Source organism: Danio rerio, chromosome 14 (genome assembly GCF_049306965.1).
Source record: "Danio rerio strain Tuebingen ecotype United States chromosome 14, GRCz12tu, whole genome shotgun sequence".
NCBI lineage: Eukaryota > Metazoa > Chordata > Actinopteri > Cypriniformes > Danionidae > Danio > Danio rerio.
In genome coordinates, this window is record NC_133189.1 from 44,066,470 (window position 1) to 44,087,884 (window position 21,415).

The 21,415-nt window shown below is 37.3% G+C and overlaps 1 protein-coding gene across 50 annotated transcripts in view; it reads left to right on the plus strand.

Moving 5' to 3' along the window:
* diaph2 (diaphanous-related formin 2) overlaps nt 1-21,415 on the plus strand; it is a 712,207-nt gene that overhangs the window by 234,674 nt on the left and 456,118 nt on the right. For all 50 annotated transcript variants that reach the window (XR_012389930.1, XR_012389932.1, XR_012389933.1 and 47 more), the window contains one exon: nt 4,911-5,025. Coding sequence is in view for 47 of the 50 variants with exons in the window: in XM_021481247.3 (XP_021336922.1) it covers nt 4,911-5,025 (115 nt within the window). In the remaining 3 variants the exon portion in view is untranslated. The remainder of the gene's footprint in view (nt 1-4,910; nt 5,026-21,415) is intronic.

The following is a 21,415-nucleotide window of genomic DNA, read 5'->3' on the forward strand; positions in this document are numbered from 1 at the left end:
TTGACAACAAACCTTTTGGTGCGTTACCGCCACCTCTGGCTCTGGTCGGAGACATCGCTAACATGAGAAATTTGCTTGATGGAAAGATGACTGAGATAGAGGGATTCGTTCTGAAGCAGTTTTATTGATCACTAAGATGTGATTGACTTGGATTTAAGTTGCTTCGATTTAAAAACGAAAAAAATTGCTTATATGTGGCTAAGCTACTTTTGCCAAGTAGCTTTTAGCTTATCTTGCTACATTTCCCAAGGGTTAGCTTTTAGTGTAGTTAAACTACATTTTTAAGTAGAGTAGCTAATAGCTTAGCTCACTACATTTTTCAAGTAGCTTGCCCAACACTGTATTTTTGGTCAGTTTAGTGGCTAATTCGTGTGAGTTCAGACATACGAAAATGTACGATCATTTGGTGGATAAGCAAATCATGCTAAATTGTTTGAATGATATTGTACAAATTCATATAAATTAGCCATTAAATCAAAAAGTTACAAATTACCGTGAAATTGTGTTGTCCTCATGCTCCTGTTTTATGTTGATTGTTTTAAAACAAGGAAAACAATCTGAAGTTGTGAATTTTAAGTTAAATATGCCATGATTTTACCAGTCAGGCCCACCTGGTCATAGATTTTCCTTCATGTGGCCCCTGAGCTAAAATGAGTTTGACACCCCTGCCATAGACTATAAAAAATAGGGATGTAGAATTCGTGACGTCACCCATAGGTTTCTTAAGATCACAAATAAAGCTACAAGTAGGCGCAGCCAACCATCATCATTTTGTTCGCGCATCATAGCAACAACCGGGGATAACCAAAGAAGGGCAAAGAGGTGAAGCTACAGATGCCTGCTAGCATTTTGCTTAGACTGGCTTTTCTTTGGGAGAAGCGCTTACTTTAATACCTGCAATTTATTTGTGTTCTGACCACAAGTGCTTGGTTGTATACTATATCAATAAAGTGTTTGGTCTTTTTTTTAAAGCACTGTTGTAATACATTGAGCCATTAAGCATTGGTCTTATGACATTTTTCTACTGGAGGAAAACGCAAATTACTTCCAAATACTTCAAATATAGTCTGTTAGTAAATGCAAGGCTATTCATGAAATCCAGGCATAAGACTATATGACAAGGAATTAGATGACTGTTCTGTAGGCTACAGCTAATCAATCTGTCAGATTCTAAAGTGCGGTCAGTTCTAAAGAAAATTATAAAAGATAAATTATCTGAAACAAAACAAATACATTTGTAGAGATGGTATATAAGTATATAATATCACTCACTTCAAAAATGTGGGCTACTTGAATGGTTTGTGAACACAATTAAGTGCACAGCATGCCATATTATCTGATAATTGTAAGAAATAATTCCATAAGGCAGTTGACTGTGTAAAGCACATAAAACAAAAATACAATGCATAAGCTGAGTTCAGTGGCTAATCAGAGGTGATATGACGGCAACCAGCGAGACCGAGCTGTCACTCAGGTAGCCACGACCTTAATTATGCAGACTTATTTAACTTAATATAAATGAAACTGAGAGATATAAAATAATAAAATAAAAATAAAAAATCACCTCCTCACAGTTCTCATGAACTGGAATATTAGGTATACACAACAAATGTTTTTTTTTTTTTTTTTTTTTTTTTTTTTTTTTTTTTTTATACCAGGCTGTAAACAATTTTTTTTCTGCTGTAAAGTTGGTTATTTTACCATTAGGGTCAATAGAAATGTGCTCTATTATGGAGCCAAGCCTAGCGGAATTTCGATGAATTGCAGTTTTATTTATTACAGTATTACAGTAGCTTCACGAGAGAGTGAGATGTTGCCGCTTGCTTAACACACATCTGTTTAGCTGTGCCTTTACTGAATGGGCGCTGTGCTTTACTGAATGTCTTTCTTTTATACTTTTTTTATTCATTTTAAACCTGCTTTACCACATTTAAAACTTTTTAAAATTATTTTTATACACGTTTTTGTTTTTTATTTTATGACTTTTATTCTTGTTTATGTAAAGCACTTTAAATGATGATAGTGCATGAAAGTTGGTATATAAATACGGTTGCCTTGCCTTTGAAGAATAATTATACCAAAATATTGACAAAATTATCAATTTACCCCATTGACGGATTTTTTTTTGTTTGTTTTCAGTAAAAAATCCCTTAATTTTGGTAGACTATTGCCTAAAACAAGACATTTTATGCTTGAAAAGGCTTCTTGACTTAAGTATTTTGAGCTATTTGGACTAGAAACAAGACAAAACATCTAAGTAAGAAAAGCATTTTTTGCAGTGAAGAGAAATACAAAGAAATACAAGAAAAATCTCATTTGTTCATTCACTCAGGTTCTAAAAAAACACACTTGTGTAATTACAATGTAGTCTTGGCAATTTGATAATTACAATTAAATCATATTGCGTTCTGTTTTTTCAGCCAACACACCAACTGTATTTTTATCCACTAACCTCCTTATGCTGGTGACAATAAGTTACTATATCAGGATTCAAATTATAACCCACAGAATTCTTGGCAATAGTATATACAGTTGATATATTCTTGCTGCATATATTGTTCTAGGTGTTGGGCTGCAATTATACAAGATTACAACAACAATGTACACTGAGATTAAGAAGGAAACATCTTTGCAAAGGTGCCATTTCATGCCAAATGTAACCTGTCATTTTCTTTTCTTTCGAGTTTGATGGTTGATATGTTGATTGCAGAGCACAAGAACAAAGAAAGAAAGAAATAAAGAAAGATAAAAAAGCTGCCAGATTCTGATTGACGCATTGCACCTTGAGATGACAGACATTGTTTTATATTGATGTTAAGAGGATAACAGGATGAATTTACATATATTTTCATCCATCCATCCACTCATCCATCCATCAATCCATCCACATATCCATCCATCCATCCATCCATCCATCCAATGAAAAATCTGTTTGTTTATCATATTTCTTTTTCTTTCTATTTTTATATCAGTCTGCTTAGAGTACTATCATTCCATCTGTCTGTCTGTTCTTTAATATCTGTTTTTGAAAATGAGAATATTTCTTCAGGCAACCTACTGATTAGTCAATCTTAAAAAGAAAAAAAAAAGCATTTCCACCTCAAAAACCTTCTCCGCTGTTCTTATGCTGTTCTGTTTTGGTGATCTTTAACTAAAGATGTTGATGCTTTAAACTGGGGACAGATCTATATGGATGGAAAGCTCTTTCGATTTTTTTATCAGGAAAAATACAACAGAAGCTTTAAAATGTTAGGCCTTAAATGCCAAGTTTGCAGACACCTAATTTATTGCACACATACATGTTGGGTTTGATTGTGATATGTAGCACAGTTGAATTATCTTATTCAGATACTGTAATGAAGCGGAGAGAACTGATGAGGGGGAGGAGGTTACTATAGTGTATGCAAATTATAAGCGAGAAAATATATAGTTTAAAAGGCCACTTCTCTACACAGATTTAGATCTATTTGATCCTGATGCTAGTCCCACACTTAAACTAAACACACACAAGGTATGTGCACTTATTTCGGAACAAACTCTTTTCACAGCTTTATACTATGAAATATATTCATATAAATATATATTATTTGAACAAAATAATTTTATTTGAACAAATCATCTGTGCATGTCATTTAGAAAAAAAGTGTGCATTTCTAATCTTCAATAGTAATCTGAAAATGCACTTCCTGTTTTGTTTTATTTATTTATTTTATTTTATTTTTTTTAATCTAAGCAAATAGGTGTGGCTAATGTATTTTATCATGCTGCTCCAACTGTCAGTTTTGACAACAAACAGAAATGGTGAGCATGAGGTGTCTATAATAAAAGACTATAGTAACTCTCCCCTAACAACTCCCCTATATATATATATACATATATATATATGTATATATATATATATATATATATATATATATATATATATATATATATATATATATATATATATATATATATATATATATATATATATATATATATATTAATACTGGAAATCTGAAACCATTGATTTTCTTACAATCGCCATCTATTGACGTACTATTGACGTCAATTGTTACAGGTTTCTAAAAGCTTTATAAAAAGCAGAAAAACAATTTTTTTTAATAACTAAGTTTTAATAAAAAAAATGTAATAACTATTTTCTTAACCAGCATATTTTATTAATACACATGTTTGACATCCATGACATCATTCAAACTGACAATAAGATTTTGTTGTCAATATATATTGCACAATTTGGAGAAAAAAAATCTAATTGCAATTTGCGATTTAAAATGCGATTTACTATAATTTCATAAAACAATGTGCTACTGTTTATTAAAAAATATTTTTCAATAAAGTTGTCTGTTGTCATGACAAATTAGGAAAATAGCTACAGTATATAAAATTTTATTTAGTAAATTTTATATAAAATATTAGATATATAGATATATAATTTTTTTCATATTGATATCATGACATTCACAGTGCATTGACAATTACATACATAATTTTAGATTGTCTTTCACAGCACAATAATTCTTGTATTAAAATGTGTAATATATTTACATTCACGCTGATAACTAACGTCAAAGTCTATTCACAGCTGATTCATGATAGACATGGTGAGGAAGAAAAATTTTTCCTACAATTTATTCCTACAATAATATACAATTATTATACAGTTTATTTATTTAAAGAAAAAAATCCTGAAGATACGCTATTTTTAACTGTATTTTGGACCAAGTAAATGAAGTCTTGGTGGGCATAGGAAACTTGAGTTCAAATAATTTGATCATATTTCATGGTGTGCCATTCATATATGCACGCTTTTGTGTGTGTGTATGTGTGTGTGCACGCGCTTAAGTGTGCACCAGTACTCCCTTGCTCTTTTCCTGCTGGTGTTTGATGGAGTTTTCCTGTGCTTGCAGATAGTGCCTCAGGAGATGGCGGAAAATTGCTTTTGGCTCAAAGTCAAAGAGGAGCGGTTTGAGAATACGGACATGTTCAGCGAGCTTTCCCTGTCCTTCTCTTCCAAATCCAGAGGTAAGGACAGCTTGCTTTTTCCTCTCCTCCTAATCACACAGGAACACGTCATTTCAGCTACCCTGATGGTAGCTTGTATCCCTACAAACATTCAGCATCCTGGCATCTCTGAAATCTCAATTATAAAGCGGTCTCAGTTTTTTTTCTTCTTCTTCTCTCTTTTACTTGGTTCCTACAATCAGATTAAATACACATTTAGCTCTGCGCCAATTAGCAGAGCTGCAGAGTTGGAAGTGTACTTTACATGTCAGTTTACAAAGCATCCCTCTTCCTTCATGGGAACCATACACTAAGCGGCTGTGGGTTTGGATAGGAGCAGAGGACAGACATGCTTGGTTAGCTTGACTGCCTTTCCGCTTCACTGGATGCCCCCCGAGAGACAGCGAAGAAGAAAGAACGAGAGAGAGAAAGTTACAGTACAGAGAGTTGCACTCTTGTTTTGGCCAGTTTGTTTCTCCGTTTGTTTCCCTTGTTTATTCACACTGCTGGAGAAGGATAAAGTGAATGTTTCCTTTGGCAAGGCAGTAAGTTGAACCTTTGACAGTGAGTGGCCTCGGTAGATTTTAATGCCTGTTTCATAAAGGGGCATTGCAGAGGGCCTGTCAGACATTGAGCAGAATTGAAGAGTCTGCTCATGTGTGCAGCGGCGGTCAGATGATCAGTCATTGAAGTGAACTGATCTGAGAGCAGATTGACCGCAGTCTGTGCAGTTTGCTAACGTTAGCCTACTGGCACCGCTCCAGATAACAATAACTCCGCTTATTCTGCAGTATCGACATTACATCGGCCTGTTAAACGCCATCCAGCAACACTTTAACATAATGTGCTGGTTTAAGGCTATATGACTCTTGAATATAACTGTTGCTGATTGCTTCTGGGGGTTGTGAGTACTCTTTTGAGACGTTCAGACAAAACTGAAAAAACCCAGCCTGTTCCTGTGAAGCCGAATGCTTTTTTTTGGGATTTAATTGTGTTTAGGTTTCAGTCTTCTGCACTTTGTATTGTTTCTCGAGTTTTTCTCTCCAAAGGTGTAGGTTTTTAAGTAAGAGTTGAGGAGTTCCTCTGGGACTCATCTTTGGCTCAGTTCCTATCAATTACGCCTGGAGCGTACCCACTGACTCGACTCTCCCCAGGTCTGTTTCTGAACTCTAACTGCACGTCTTCATAAATGAAATATGCTCTTCTGTGTTTGATAGTTTGCAGCGGCTCTTTTGAAATGAAGCTAGAACTCTGTGAATCTAGCTTTGAAGTGAGTAGGATGCCATTTGGACCCATTCTGGGAACTTTCAGAAAATGAGTAGAACCGTACTTCCTTGTACCACTTAATTCAAAGATTGTAATCCATTGGTTGAACTTTACCACTGGAAGAGCATGGAAGGGAAGAGCTTGTGATGTAAAACTATTTGTAATCATAAATACTTGTTTGTCACCCGGTGAGTGAGATTTAGGGGACGTTTAAACAACAGAGTTTTCAGCCAAAAGTGTTAAACTTTTTTATGCTTTTGCCTGCTTGTTTGCATGACAACCGTGTTTTTGGGACTGGAACTGCATAAATAAAAGTGTACACCGGACATACTTTTATTTACATCTGAAAATACACCTGAAAATTAAATTTTTTGATGTCTATGATTGACTATGATGTCATATCCATTCACAAATGAGCAATATCACATGAGTAGCAGTGCGATATAGTTATCAGCACTGGTTGTAGGCTTGCGGCTGAGTGCCTTAGTGTTCCACCAGTAACGATATACAGCGATATCAAACTGCAACGAGTGTGATATTGTGTTCATACAACAGTTTGACTGCATAATTGTGTTTATAAAAAAGAAAATCAAACACAGAGAATATCAAATGTCCTTTTGTATAAGGAATACTTTCTTCCACCATTCATTCACATCTGCATCTGACGTCAGAACAGCAGAAACCGTTGCTACTTCACCAACGACATTTTAGAGCAATTGTTTGAATGATTCTCTAGCGTAATGTCTAAAGTGATAACAAAACAGCTGATTTTGCTAACATTTTTAAGATTATAAGGCTAAATGGCATGAAATTCCATCAGACTTGATACATTTATTCCTCTGTTGCAATCAGGATATCACAATAATTAACCCAGAAAAATCCAAAGCAAAAGCAAACACTACTAGAAAGACTACCAGTTTCTCTGGTATGAATACAGCTCTACAACATACAAAAGAGAGAGGTTGACTTAGAAAGTCACTTACCTTTATTATAATGGTTTGATCAGCTGTAGATTGAAATTACGCTGAGTTTTTCTCCTTTAAGTGCTTATTATGTGGTCTCTGTCACCATCTTGTGGATGGACAATGTCAACCGTCTTTGCTCTGCTCAGTATGACAGGCTGATGGTTGCCGACGAGAGGCAGTTGCAAACAAACATACTGTACACAACAATGGTGGAGTACATAGTAGTCTTTTTAAGACTGATAATGCATACATTTCTTCAAGATCTAAGGCAACAGCCAAAGCGTAAATGCTGATTTACACTTCAAGTGCACTCGTATCTTACAGCGCAGCCTACGCGTAGATGCATATTCCTTGCTGTGGCCATCAGCGACGTTAACGCGCACCATTTAAAAAATGTAACTACACATCGCAATGACGCATAGCGCAAGCTCTGTGGTTGGTCGGTTTGGTATCACTGGCGAGTGTGGGCGGAGGTGAGAGCTGTGCGAGCCCGATGCAGCAAGTGTTTACAAGTGTGGAGTTCCATGAAAGAGCTCTGGATGGAGACTGTTGTTTTATGTTTACCTTATGATTAAAGCTGCCGATTCCAGCCTCAAATTGAGCGAGTTTGAGCCACTTGTAAATGAAGGTAGCGTTAAAAAATAAAAAAAACACCAGCGAAGAAACTCAACACAGAGGAACATAAACACCTACTGCCAGGTAGCGTTTCAAAAGTGTTATTGCAGAGCAACAGAAACAGCACACAGAAATATAAATGCGCATTACATTCGCTGTTGGTCACACCGTTAACTTGACGCAGAAGTATAAACCAGGCTTTAGTTGCTATCTCAGATTTAACTGCTGGTAATTCATCTTTGACCAATCAAATTTGTTAGATAATACATGTTTTTGTTCTGTTTGAAAGAGCGAGGATATTTCCGTTTTGATAGATGACATGAGATCAGCTTTAATCACCATAATGTCAGTGTGTTTGTCTGACTCGGACATCATGCTAGGTGTGTTAGCATCCTTTTGATTATTTTTCCCCATGTACTTATATTCACATAGTTTGCTCGCCATTTGGATTTATAAATAAACCAGCCAGTTGTGTAGATTTTTACGAATTATATAAAGTTTTTGCTGAGGTTACCCACCTTACACCTTACTCCATTGCCTGCTCAGTCGCAGCCCCTGAAATGCAAAAATAAAAGTGTAAACACCTGAAAACAAAGTCTTTTAAAACTATGACATCATAAGCTTGCATATGCGTTTATAATACTTTTTTTTTAAAGTGTAGATCAAAGGCAGTGGCAAACAAACAATGGTGGAGTAGTGATGTTGTTGCTCAAGTGTTAGCTTAAGCTTTATACCCAAAGTGTGGATTTACTTCACATTGCAACCAACAGTGGAGACACATCTCACACACATGGCAAATTCTACATAAACATGAGCGCAGAGCTGCCAACGACTGTTTTCGTGGATGTGGAAATGCGGATTATTTTGAAAACCCTGTCATGTAAACTGGAAACTTTTCCAAAATTCAAGGCATTTTCGTTTTTGGCTACATCGTTGTTGTGTAAACATTAAAATTAATCCAAAAAATAAGTGCTTAAAATACACTGTCATGGCACCAGTTGGAGGAGGTGGTAGGTGGTGTCCTCACCTGATCTCCAGCTCTCTTTTTTTTACGCTTGGTGCAGCTGGCAGTCTCCAGGGATGAATTACTCTATAAGGCCTCGCAGATGCTTGTTTTTGCCACACACTATAAATCCTCATAGCGGAGCTGTTAGAGCAGTCATTGGTCAAACTTTGCTTCATTTGTCTGCGCAACTGCAGTTGTATTTATTTAATGGTGAGTATTCTCCACTGACTGGAAAAACGTTCTCGACTACTCGCTTATAGCTATAGCGTCTATCTGGAGACTGCCGAATAATGAACGATGAGTGGAGGAGGTATAAATGTGTTCTTGCCCTCTGTAAAGTATACAAAATGAGCCTGTTATCTAGCGTTCCCCAAGAGTGCAGGTCTTACTGGTGTTTGAGATTTGGTATTGATAGATGCTCCATTTTTACATTCTTTTTTTTTTTTTTCCATTATGCCGCAGCATCTCTTTCTCCCCTATCGCTCAAAGGGCCCAGTGTTAAATGGCTTTTATCAAACAAAGATATAGTGATCATCAGGGGTTTTGTGTTCTAGATTCCTGTCTTTCAAGCGGTTCAAACTCCTACTGTATTGACTGTTTGAGCTTTTGAGAAATAGGGGCCAAACAATTGGATGAATGGAGTGTTGCTGCAGTGCTGGTTACTTAATCAATTCATTTAATCGGTATGACCATATCTGAATTATTTATTTATTACCAGATCAACAGCTTAAACATAAATACATACTGTATACTGTTTGCCGCAGTAGTCCCATTTATAAGCAGTGCATCATTTCAAGTTGAAATTGTATCCAGATACACCAATATTTTTGAGGTTGACAGGTTTTGGAAGTTACTGTACTGTATGTTTCTTATCAAAACTTCTATCAATGTTGGGATATTTGAAACTGCTGTGTCAGGGTGAGTAAATTATTTATGCTATTTTGAAACTTGTGTATCCAAGTCAAAGGTAGACCACGCTTTCTGCTTGTTTTCAAGAAATCTAACATGACAGTCTCAGATTTAAAGGGGAAACGGACTAATACTTTATATTTGTTTATCAGTTTTGATGTTTTCTAATTAATCGTGAATTGACAATGATGACTGTGGACATTTTTAAAACAATAGCATACAACTTAAGAGAGTGTTAGTTGTTTACATATTACTTTCATATAACTCTTTACAAATATGTTGCAATGCTATCTTTCTCTTTCTTTTATTTGATGAAAAAATTATTGAAAACATTTGATCCATTTAAGGCAAGTCATTTTACTCAGCGGTCATTTTTGAAACGCCTATCGGGCGGTATGCTCGGGCATTCAGTTTGAATAGGGAAACATCAAATTCTCCAAAACTGTTTGCCAAGCTTATGATTTAATTTCATGTTAGGAATCACCAATAAAATTAAACAACAACTGAATCTTTAGTTTAATTTCTAAACGGACCAATCACACAAAATCTGCAGAAACTCATGTCTGGTCTGAGCGCCTCAGAGTATCGTCAGTCTATAGCAATCGATGATTTGCTCCTGTTCTAGATGACGGGCTTCATTCGCCATATAACGATCGATGATTGGCTTCTATGCTAGTAGGCGGGGCTTTATTCACTATATTAACAGTTACACTTTTCCCCATTTAAAAATATACTAGAGAAATGTCTTGTGTATTCTATGGTTTTTGGTTTTACTCAGCGGATGCCCCTTCCAGGTGCAACCCAGTCCTGGGAAACAACCATACACACTTATTCACACACTCAGTACGGTCAACTCAGTTTGTTCGATTTTATGTGGTAGCATGCCTTTGGGTTGTCAGAGAAACTAGAGCACCCAGAGGAAAGCCACATGAACATGAGGAGATCATGCAAACTCCACACAGAAACGCCAGACAGTACTTGAAACAGCAACTTTCTTACAACTTTCTTGCTGCCCCTAGTTTGCCCAGATATACACTATAAAGTTTTAAGAACAAAACCTATTTCCATTGCGATCCTTGATATGAAGTACAGATTATGCTACTCTCTGTAACAGATGCACTGTGACGCTTCATTATTAAAGTAAATACAAATAAAATCTGAAACTAAAACTAGCCACATTTGTAATACTTCTAATATCCAATTTCAGTTTGTTCCATAGCATTGCCCTAGATTATTTAAAATACTGACTTGTTAAGTTCATTCATTCATTCATTCATTCATTCATCCGGCTTAGTCTCTATTTCAGAGCCACTATCTGGCATATGTTTTACACAGCGGATGCCCTTCTAGCCTTAACCCAGTACTGGGAAACAGCCATACACTATCACTTACTACGGGCAATATTTGGTTTACCCAACTTACCTATACTGCATGGCTTTGGACTGTGGGGGAAACCAGAGCACCTGTAGGAAATCCAAGCAGACATGGGGAGAACTTGCAAACTCCACACAGAAATGTCAACTGGCTCAGCTGGCACTCGAACCAGTGAACTTTTTTCTGTGAGACGATAGTGTTAACCATTGAGCCACCATGCTGCCTCTAGTTTACTATTTACTACTTGTTTAATCAGTGGCCTATTCTCTATGTTTATGACTTGTCATTTTGAGGGAAAAAATGTTCTTTGACCTTTTTTTCTGAATCATACTCTAGTAGATTAGCATGTCCGTAGACAGTCACCATGCTTCTGAATCAGTCCAAGCATTCTTTTAGAAATTCAGTTTATACCTCATTTAAGTCCTCTTCTTCGTCAGATTCCGATTTTATTGTAATGTTGTTTTCCTTGTAGCCACAGTTGCTTGGCCTTTCCACCCCCTCTCTCTCACACTCTTATTCCCTATTTCCCCCAGACTCACTTGGCTTGGTGGTATCAATCAATGGTTCTGCTTGTGTTTCTGCTTGGGGGATCAAATCGGATACACTGGTGGATTGAGTGTGTGGCATGGCCTACTGCATTTGAAAAGCAATTCAACGCCTCCGCTTTTATGTGCTGCTGAAATAAGACGGATGCTGGCAAAACTTGCTCCTCCTCTCGCCCTAATAGGTTTTCTTCACCGCTGACATCCGCTCTCAAGAAAATAGGAGTCTGACTCTTCTGGCATGGTGATGACATGCATTGCTTGTTGCTTTTGAAATATAAACCACATCAGCACCGCCGTCCTCTTTAAATGGTGCATCATGAATTCTTACCGATATTTGAACTCACAGCAGCACCTGAACACTTCACTGATATTCTCTGTGATCGCACACACTCCTCCTTTTTTTCCTGCTTGCTGAGAAAAAGCTGTGTTTTTTTTTTTTTTTGCATCAGTTTGAAGTGCAAATTGATGTTGAATGAAGTCATATGCTAGCTTTCGTTCGTTTTCCCCCCTTCTTGCTATTGCATACACCTAAAATGAATGAGGTTTTGGGGGGAGGCGCTGCTCAGCCCTGTTCATTGAGTGGCTCAGGCAATATATGAGTTTGATCTGAGTGAATTAAGTGTGATGGGGTGGTGAAGACCGCTTCTGGCTGCTCCACAGATGGAGCTCTAAAGCGATCTAATGAAGATGTATTTTAATAATTGGTGTCAATGCTGAAGTAATTCAAGGAGAAGGAGGAGCCCAGGGCAGCACTTGACCTCTAAAAGGAGGACTACCATCATTTTTTTTTGTCTCTTAATGACCAACGAGCCTATGAGAAGGCGTGGAAAGTAAGTGAGGGTTAAGTTGTGGAGTCTCATATATCTCTCTCAGAATCAAGAGCTTAATATTAGAGCTGTGCCCTCTATGATAATGCAGACCGTAGAAAAAATGGCTGTTGTCAGGCGACAAACAATTTAATCACATTAATTGCATTGTCTGCCACATTAGCAGACTTATTATAATCAGATTAATTGCAGCTAATTGCACATATAAGTATTTATCGTAAGGCATGTAAGTAAAATCATTTCAGACATCACAATATTGTGACAGATAGATAAAGCACTGAGCAAAGATTTACATTTACAAGTTGATTTAGAATTTCTAATATTGTTTGTTTCAGTTCTGTTGGATTATTTTAGCAGTTAGGGGACTATTCATACAAGTATCATTTTTACATTTTTATTTGCAACCTCAATGTGTTTCCACTATCATTTAATGATCAAATTATTAGTTTTTCAGAGGTTCTGCCAAGGTCTTTTAACCAAATGAGCAAATACTCTTGTGCTACAGTTAATTGTGGTGCTTTAATCTTTATTTGTGGTAGAATATAAACAAAAAGTTTATGTACAGTGATCCTTCGCTTTAACGCAGTTCACTTTTTGCGGACTTGCAGTTTTGCAAGTTTTTTTTTCGTGCAATTTGTCATGCTTTTTTCCTAAAGCGTATTGTGTTCTGCATCCTGACTGGCTGTTGACCATTGTCAATCAATCTCCTCCTTGTCCTGTCTCCTGTACAGTACAGAATGCGTTCAGCTTGCCAAATTTACATAAATCTTTGATTGCTATCAGTGTGACTCTGAAGTGCTGTACTGTGTGTTTGCAAGTTTCACCCCACACTGTTGATCAAATGTTCTGCACTGTTAAAGGCAACTGCTGTAGCACCCAAAAGGAGAGGAAGATGGTAACTATTGCACAAAAACTTGAACTTCTAAACACGCTAAAGGAAGGTGGAAATTACGCGGCTGTAGGGTGACTTTACGGAATAAATATATGTAGATCAAATGGTTTTAATATTTGGTTTCATTCTATAATACTTGACTTGGTTTTTTATGAAGGTTTGAGGTTTGAGAGTGTTTAAACGAGAGAGAAGTGTGCAAATGTTCATGTCTGTCTGAGAAAAGTGTAAAAAGTGTGTAGTGAGGGGTTTTACAGCCTTACAACTATAATAATTGTAAAAAAAAAAGCTGACTACTTTGAAAATTTCGCCTATTGGGGGGTATTTTTAGAAGTAACTTCTGCTAATAACGAAGGACCATAGTAATGTTTAATTTTAATAATTATTATTTTCAAAATGGGGGTGACGCGGAGGCGCAGCCTGTAGTGCTGTCGCCTCACAGCAAGAAGGCATTTGCTTGGGTTTCCTCACGGTGCTCCGGTTTCCCCCACAGTCCAAAGACATGCGGTACTGGTGATTTGGGTAGGCTAAATTGTCGTTAGTGTATGAGTGTGTATGGATGTTTCCCAGGGATACTTTGCAGCTGGCAGGGCATCTGCTGCGAAAAACATACTGGATAAGTTGGCGGTTCATTCCACTGTGGTGACCCCAGATTAATAAAGGGAATAAGCCGAATAGAAAATGAATGAATGAATATTTTCAAAATATTGTTTTCTTAAGTTGTCTTCATGTATAGAACGATTGCAGTTTTTGCATATATTCATATTCAGTGCTCGTGCAAATGAGCTTCTGACAGTTGTCTGTCATTTTAGATAATCTGCCAACTTTTAAAAAACATGACTGTGACTCTGGACATCAGCTTCCCTGCAAGGGACCTGGAATGATCCACATTCACCAACCAACATTTCATTAAATTTTCTCTGAACAACTGCTCTGCTCTTCCCTCCTACATTGAACCCTAACATCCATGTATGGCCCAATAACGGCATAAAGGAACACTCTCCTGTAGGTAAATTGTGCAAAGGACTAGAAGACAGATGAAAAATGTTGCTATTTTTAGGTTGATATGGCTAGGAACTAAACTCTCATTCTGGTGTAATAATCAAGGAACTTTGCAGCTGTAGCAGGAGCAATGGTTTAACGTAAAAAAATGGAAAACTCTTTGGCAATTTTTAAAGGAGATGCTAATCTGATTCAAGGATCTGATTAAGCTTAGCTAAAAGTGCTCTTGCCAGATGCAGAAATTGACTGAATGGATTAAAAAGTGGTAAAAGTCAACTACTTATCTGTAGAGGAGTTGTAAAATAAGCCTATAAAAACTATATCTTAAACCTTTTGTTATGGAGGCCAATCAAAGGCTCCAGACATGACTATATTTATATACCAAGAGATGTTACAGTGCTTTTCCCATCTATATTAGAAATGCCTGCTCAAATCTCTACACGAACTGCTAGATATAAGACAGAAGCAAGACCCCCTAAAAGGCTTTTGTGCTTGAATTGCCTTGTTGTCAGTTTCAAGCCTGTAATCTGTTATGACAGCGGTGTTATGTCTCAAAGAGAAAGAAGAAGAAAAAAAGGACATATAGGCAATTCCACAAACAAACGCAAATGTATTTTATGTAACATAACAGATCCCCGCTTATCAAAGGAAGCTGGAATCCTTGAGGTTTCCATACGGGGCTTTATAACCCAGGACCACCACCTGATTAGAATTATGTTTATTTCCATACAAGCCAATCCTGTTCCGCCCTGCGGCAGATGAATGCAGGACGCAGTGGAATTGTTCTTCCAGCCTGGCTCATATTAACAGCTTGGTCTTAATGCCACAGTAAAATAATAAAGGAGGCTTTTGATAAGCAGCATGCTAAAGCGCTTTGAACAGGGGGTTAGATCATTCCACTTGTCTCCCCTAAGGACAGAGCTGTTTATTGCTGATGCTGTTTATTGCGAATGGAAGCATCTGCCAGTGCAGCTCTGTCCACATGACTCTGGCCCTCTCCCTCTTCCCTCTCTCTCTTTCTCTATTTCTCTTTCATCACTCCAGAAAATCACTCATCCTCGGACGTCAACATGTCCATCTGGACCCAAGGCTACCCAGTCTTGCACTAAAAACTCAAGTGCACACAACATGCACACAGTGTTTCTCTTAACACACACACACACACACACTCGTTTGATGGCATGCTCTTTCTATCATCAGATCACTGCTGGTTTTGGCACCTGCTCTTTTATACAATCACAGACTTTATCTCGGCATGTGTATTATAGAAGCATTGGCTTCACAGACAGGATTAGAGAAAGAGATGTATGACTTTGTGAAATCGTAAATTCATGCTTGCAATTTGAAATGTTCAGCCTACAAATGGCCGGTTTCCACTGAGTGGTACAGTATTGTATGGTACAGGTCACCTTTATCAGGCTTGCGTTTCCACTGCCAAAAGGGTAAAATAGGATGTGGTGTAAAACAGAAAGTTTTCCATTTTTTTTACATCATTCTCGCTTGAGGAAATGTCATAGTAAAGTTGTACGGGTCATTCACACATCATATGAGAAGCACTTCTTACAAAACAGGCTTTAAACACATAAATACTTGTGTATAAATGTTCATTATTAACCTTTCTATGAACATGATTTGATTATAACTGCAAATTAACAATGATTAAAATTGGCCGTTTGTTCATGTTTATGTTTGTTTGTTTTTTTTCGGCTTCTCCTTTGTTTTTTAGCGCGTCACTCTTGTATTTGTCCGTTTCTGAAAGGATCACATATCAGAAGCACTTCAATAATCACACGCACGTTATTATCATCAGCTCAAGAAGTTTGTTATTTCAAATATAGCTCTCTCGAGAAAGGACAACCGCTCACACTTTAGATGGCCTTGTAAACAACTACGGGGAACAGGGTAGATTCTTTTTTTGTTTAAGCTCGAGTCGACCCTGGCTTAATATTATAGGTATATATTATTATGATGTTATGTCTCGGCTGTGTATTTAAAAATGCTACTTCCTTTGTTTTGATTTTTCTAGCTTGTACATGAGCTAGTCACATAACTCTGGAAACCTGTGTTCAATTTTGTTGTGCTAGGTACCCATTCGAAAGGGTACCCAAAAAGTGGTACGCTACGGTACGATTTTTGGTAACTTTTGATAGTGGAAACAGCCATGAAACCATACCGATCTTTATCGTACTGTTCCACTCAGTGGAAATGGGCCAATAGAAAACAATCTCACAAATGTGATCAGACCTTGATCCATGTGATCTTAAAGTTTCAATCACATTTTTATTGTTTGCTCTCTTTTAATTCTGCCCAGCTGACTCAAGACGGTTTTATCGAATTCCGCTGTGTTAATTCCAAAATAGAGAGTTACTTTCTGGTGGCATGCTTCTGAAAAGAAAGCGATTTCTCTAATTGCTCTCATACGCAGCGCCAATTTGTCTCAATAAAGCCAATGTGGCCTGTGCTAATTTTTCTTTGTTTGCCCACTGTGCTCCAGCTCAGCCTACAGTCTTGCTCATTTTTTGCCATTGTCTAATAAATCACATATGCAGGAAAATTAGATAGTTAAATATTAATGGGCTGTAATGAGTTTATTGTGCATTAGAGAGGCCACAGGGGGTGACCTGGATACAGGAGTCAAAGCATTTCGAAAAGGATACCCCACCGGTTTTGCCTCATATCACTACACTCGGATGTCCCACTGATTTTAATCATCTTATCTCAGAGGGGAGCAATTTGGGCAACCACTACACTTAACAACCCATTTGAAAATGCCTCCATGCCATGCTACATGTCTCAAAGAAACTCTAAAACTTTCAATGAAGTCTTTACCTCCTAACTCCTCATTTGGGGAATGTTTAAGTGCGAGTTTCTTCTGTTTTTTTTTTTTGCTCACTGTATGACTTTTGAGTAGGCGATGAAAGTCGCTTGTTTTTATCTACTAGAAATACCAAAGAGGTTTTCAGAAACGTTTAGTTATGACATTTTTGTACTCTATTGCACCAGAAAGTCCAAATCCAGCTTGAAGTCTGTGTAAATGCTTTAAGTATGTGCTATATATGGAATAACTTTTATTTTAAATACATCAAGTTACTTTTCTAAACCAGAGCTGTTAAGCCTGAGATTAAGAAAAGTTTTCTGAAGCAAAACCTTTATCAAAGAATATACTTGCTAGAAGACATGTATCATGGCTTAATTTCCAAGGAACAAGTGAGAGGACGTAAATAAAAGGGCTTAAAATCTGTTTCTTTAGTTCTAGTTTCACATTATTGATGGCTTCACATTTAGATCTTAAACTAAAGTGAGTAGGCTCTACATCACCTGATCATTTACAGTTTCTCTTGTCAGTGTGAGGTACATGAATAATCAACAGCTCTTCAAAAATAGTGACGCGTGCCCTCCACATGCAGCCTAGAGGGAGCAAAAACAAGACTGAAGAAAACGAAAAAACAACGGCACATTACTGAGGCATATGGTCTCCCGGGCAGACGAGTAGCGGAGGGAGGAGCTTTCGTTTCTTTCTGCCGTGGGGTTTGACAGTGAGAGACGATGTATTTAGGCTGGAGTCACATCCTCTCAGGCCCTGCGGGGGTCCACATCAAGCGTACTTTCACAATGAGGCATCCCAGACACGGGCACGGGGACTCTGCGTACCCTGGAGAGATGCGCCCTGCTCATGGTGCGGTGATGGGCGTGTTTCTTTCTCTGCTGCGGTTTGGAGATATTTGCGTCTGCATATGTCAAGGGAGCAAGTTTTTTTGTTTCCTTCTTTAAGAATGGGGAATGACAGAGTACTTGAATGCAGTGATATTCAAAAAAATCTTTATTTTATATTAGTGGATCACAAAATCACATGCATATTTAGGCCCAATCCCATTTCAACATTTTACCCCCACCCCTTCCCCTTCTCTTTGGCCCTTGAAACAGAGTGTGAAGAGGAAGGGCTTCAAAATGTACCGCTTAGAAATGGGAGATCACTATAACACCTAACACGCCATCATATGTGAACGCAATCTTTTACTTGAGATCAGACAATGGTGACCGCTGTAGTTATTCTAGTTGCGTTATTTTTTTGGGATTTGTTTCAGAAAATTACTGAAGGCATATATCATTCTATCATAACAAAAAAATGTGGCAATAAGATCGTAACTGTATTGTGCATTTACACCCTGGCCATATTCATCTTTTTAAACACACAAAAACAACATTAACATTATACCAGACCCCTTAACCCTTGATTTTGAGTATGTTCCTTAAAAAAAGTCCTTCCCATCAGCCCTACGCCTTCAAACTAAAGAGAATTGGGACACGCCTACCCTTTTTTGTGAACGCGCAAAACGAGGGGTAGGGCTAAGGGAAACAGCTAAGGTATTGGGATTGGGCCTTATACTTTCAATTCAATTCATTCTTTTTTCAATAGCACTTTTACAGTGTAGATTGTGTCAAAGCAGCTTAACATAGAAGTTCTAGTAAATTAAAACTGAGTTCAGTTCGGTGTGGTTTAATTTAAATCGATGCTTTGGTTATGTGGGTTAACACAGGACATGTTAATCCTATAATAGTGTTGATCTTGATTTTAGTTGAACTGCTTTTTGAATTAAATTCAATTATGTTAAATCAGATTTAATTAAAATGCTGTTAAGAAAATATAATTGATTATAATTTATTTGCATTAGCTGCGCTTACATTAGTTGGCCTTAAGTATTATGTACTTAACCATTTGATATAATGTATCTATTATGCATGCACACGACCATGCATTGTAATTACAGTTAATGCACTTGCATTGTAATAATTTATTACAGAATGAAATATAGTTATACATTAAATCCATGCTTATAGATATTTAATGGTTGTATGTAGTAATCAAGGCCACCAAAGTGTAACTCAGAAAAAGAAAATACATCAACAAATAATTTACATGTTATTTACTTTCCGCTTCCTTTGTTTTTTTTTTCCCCTGGTCATGTTATCAGTAGTAATTGCCACTATAGTCTGTTATCTAAATGTTATGTTTCCCAGACTGGAATTTTATTGGCTGTCCAAGCAGTTTGACTCCTAATTTCCATACAAATCAAAAATGGTGCAGAGGCCACATCTTGGTGTGATCCTCTCCCCCTGCTCTCCGGGCCCATGCGGTGACGTCTTATCATGTTTAATTTGTCCCCGAGACTCTGAGGTGGAATTGGTTCAGGGTGGCGAGAGAATGTGGCGAGAGGTCTGAAGAGTAGAGGGGGCGATACGCTCCCCATCCCCTCACCTGCCTGTCGGGTAAACAATCCGGGTGCTGCGTGATCAAGATGGAGCCTCGCTGAATATCAACAGCACTCTCTGCACTGTGAAAAGCCTCTTCGCTGTGGAAAGCTCAGCCGAGAGCTCAGACAACCACACAACAGCTCTCGCCCTGATTGGAGACCGCCGTTACAAGACAGTTTTGGAAAAAGAGAGTGAGTTTGTCGAGGGGATTGAGAAAAAAAAAATGTAAGAGATGGCAAGCTGCTGCGCACAGTGAAGAGTATGGAGGTCAAGGAGAGAACCACTGGAGGGAAGGTGTCGTGAGGTTTAAAGACATAGTTGGTGTCTAAGAATGAAAATAAAGTCATTCACGCTAATATTGTCTTTCCAAACATGATGACGGATTTTCTCTCATACTATTCTTTTCCAATGCTCTTTTTCAAACACTCACGATGAATGGCTATTGAAGCATTTGAACTTGAAGGGGACAATAGCAGGCTTAAAGTATCATAATGTGGCTCATTCAGCGGGTGTGTTGTATTTGAAATCTTCAGAAATCAAACTATGGACTTGTGTGAGATGCAGTCACGATTTGCTCATCCAAACTTAATAGTGGTTATAAACAAACCATTCTTTGTGAACAACTGATGCACTGAGAAGATTTGATTCAAACGAATGGCTTTTAAAGACTGTTGTGCTGTGATTGCTCTGTTAGTGTGATTTATTTGTATACATGTAGATGCTGCCATCCAGAAAGAAGCAAAAACAGCACATTTCAGAAGATGCAACGCTACAAATCACTTGATCTGATAAAATAAAACGTGCATGAAGAACAGGTCTAAGCGTGAAGAAATCATGTAAATAAAACCATAATTTAACAGTATCAACAAAATACAGTTATGTAGTAGAGTACAATAAATCATTCATTTATTAATTTTCCTTCGGCTTAGTCCCTTATTTATCAGAGGGAGCCACAGCAGAATGAGCTGCCAACTTATCTAGCATGTTTTAAACAGTGGATGCCCTTCCAGCTGCAACCCTGTACTAGGAAACACTCATACCTTCTCACATTCACACACATACACTACGGCCAATTTAGTTTATGTAATCCACCTATAGTGCATGTCTTTGGACTGTAGGAGAAACCAAAGCACTCGAAGGAAACCCACACAAACATGGGGAGAATATGCAAACTCCACACAGAAATGCCAACTGATCCAGTTGGAGCTCAAACCAGCGACGTTCTTGCTGTGAGATGACAGTGTTACACACTGAACCACTATGCCACCTTACAATAAATCATGCAGTACAAAATAAATTGTAATTGTATTTTTGTAACGATCAAGAAATGAATGACTAAATATTCCACTTTAAATGAAGAGGTAATAATTAAATAGTTTTGAAATGTACTGTACAGGATAACTGTAGACTGTTGCTAAAGTAAACAAGACAAATTTATCAGGATTTGACTCCATTGCTAAAACTGTTTGTTACTTTTTGGTTGATGTAGGGGGTATACTTTTTTTTCTATCTCTCTCTCTTTTTTTAATAACGGTGTACCCAATACTAATGGAGAAGGTATAGTTCACCAAAAAATGAACATTATCTCATGAAAATGTTCTCACCCTCGAGTGGCTTTTTACTTTCTATTGAAAACAAAATAAATATTTGAAAAATGCTGGTTAAGTCAATTCCACAGTAAATCAAATTAACTTAAAAAATAACTTGTTTTGTGTTCAACAGAAGAAATAATAAAAAAAAATAACATGTGAAGCATGAGT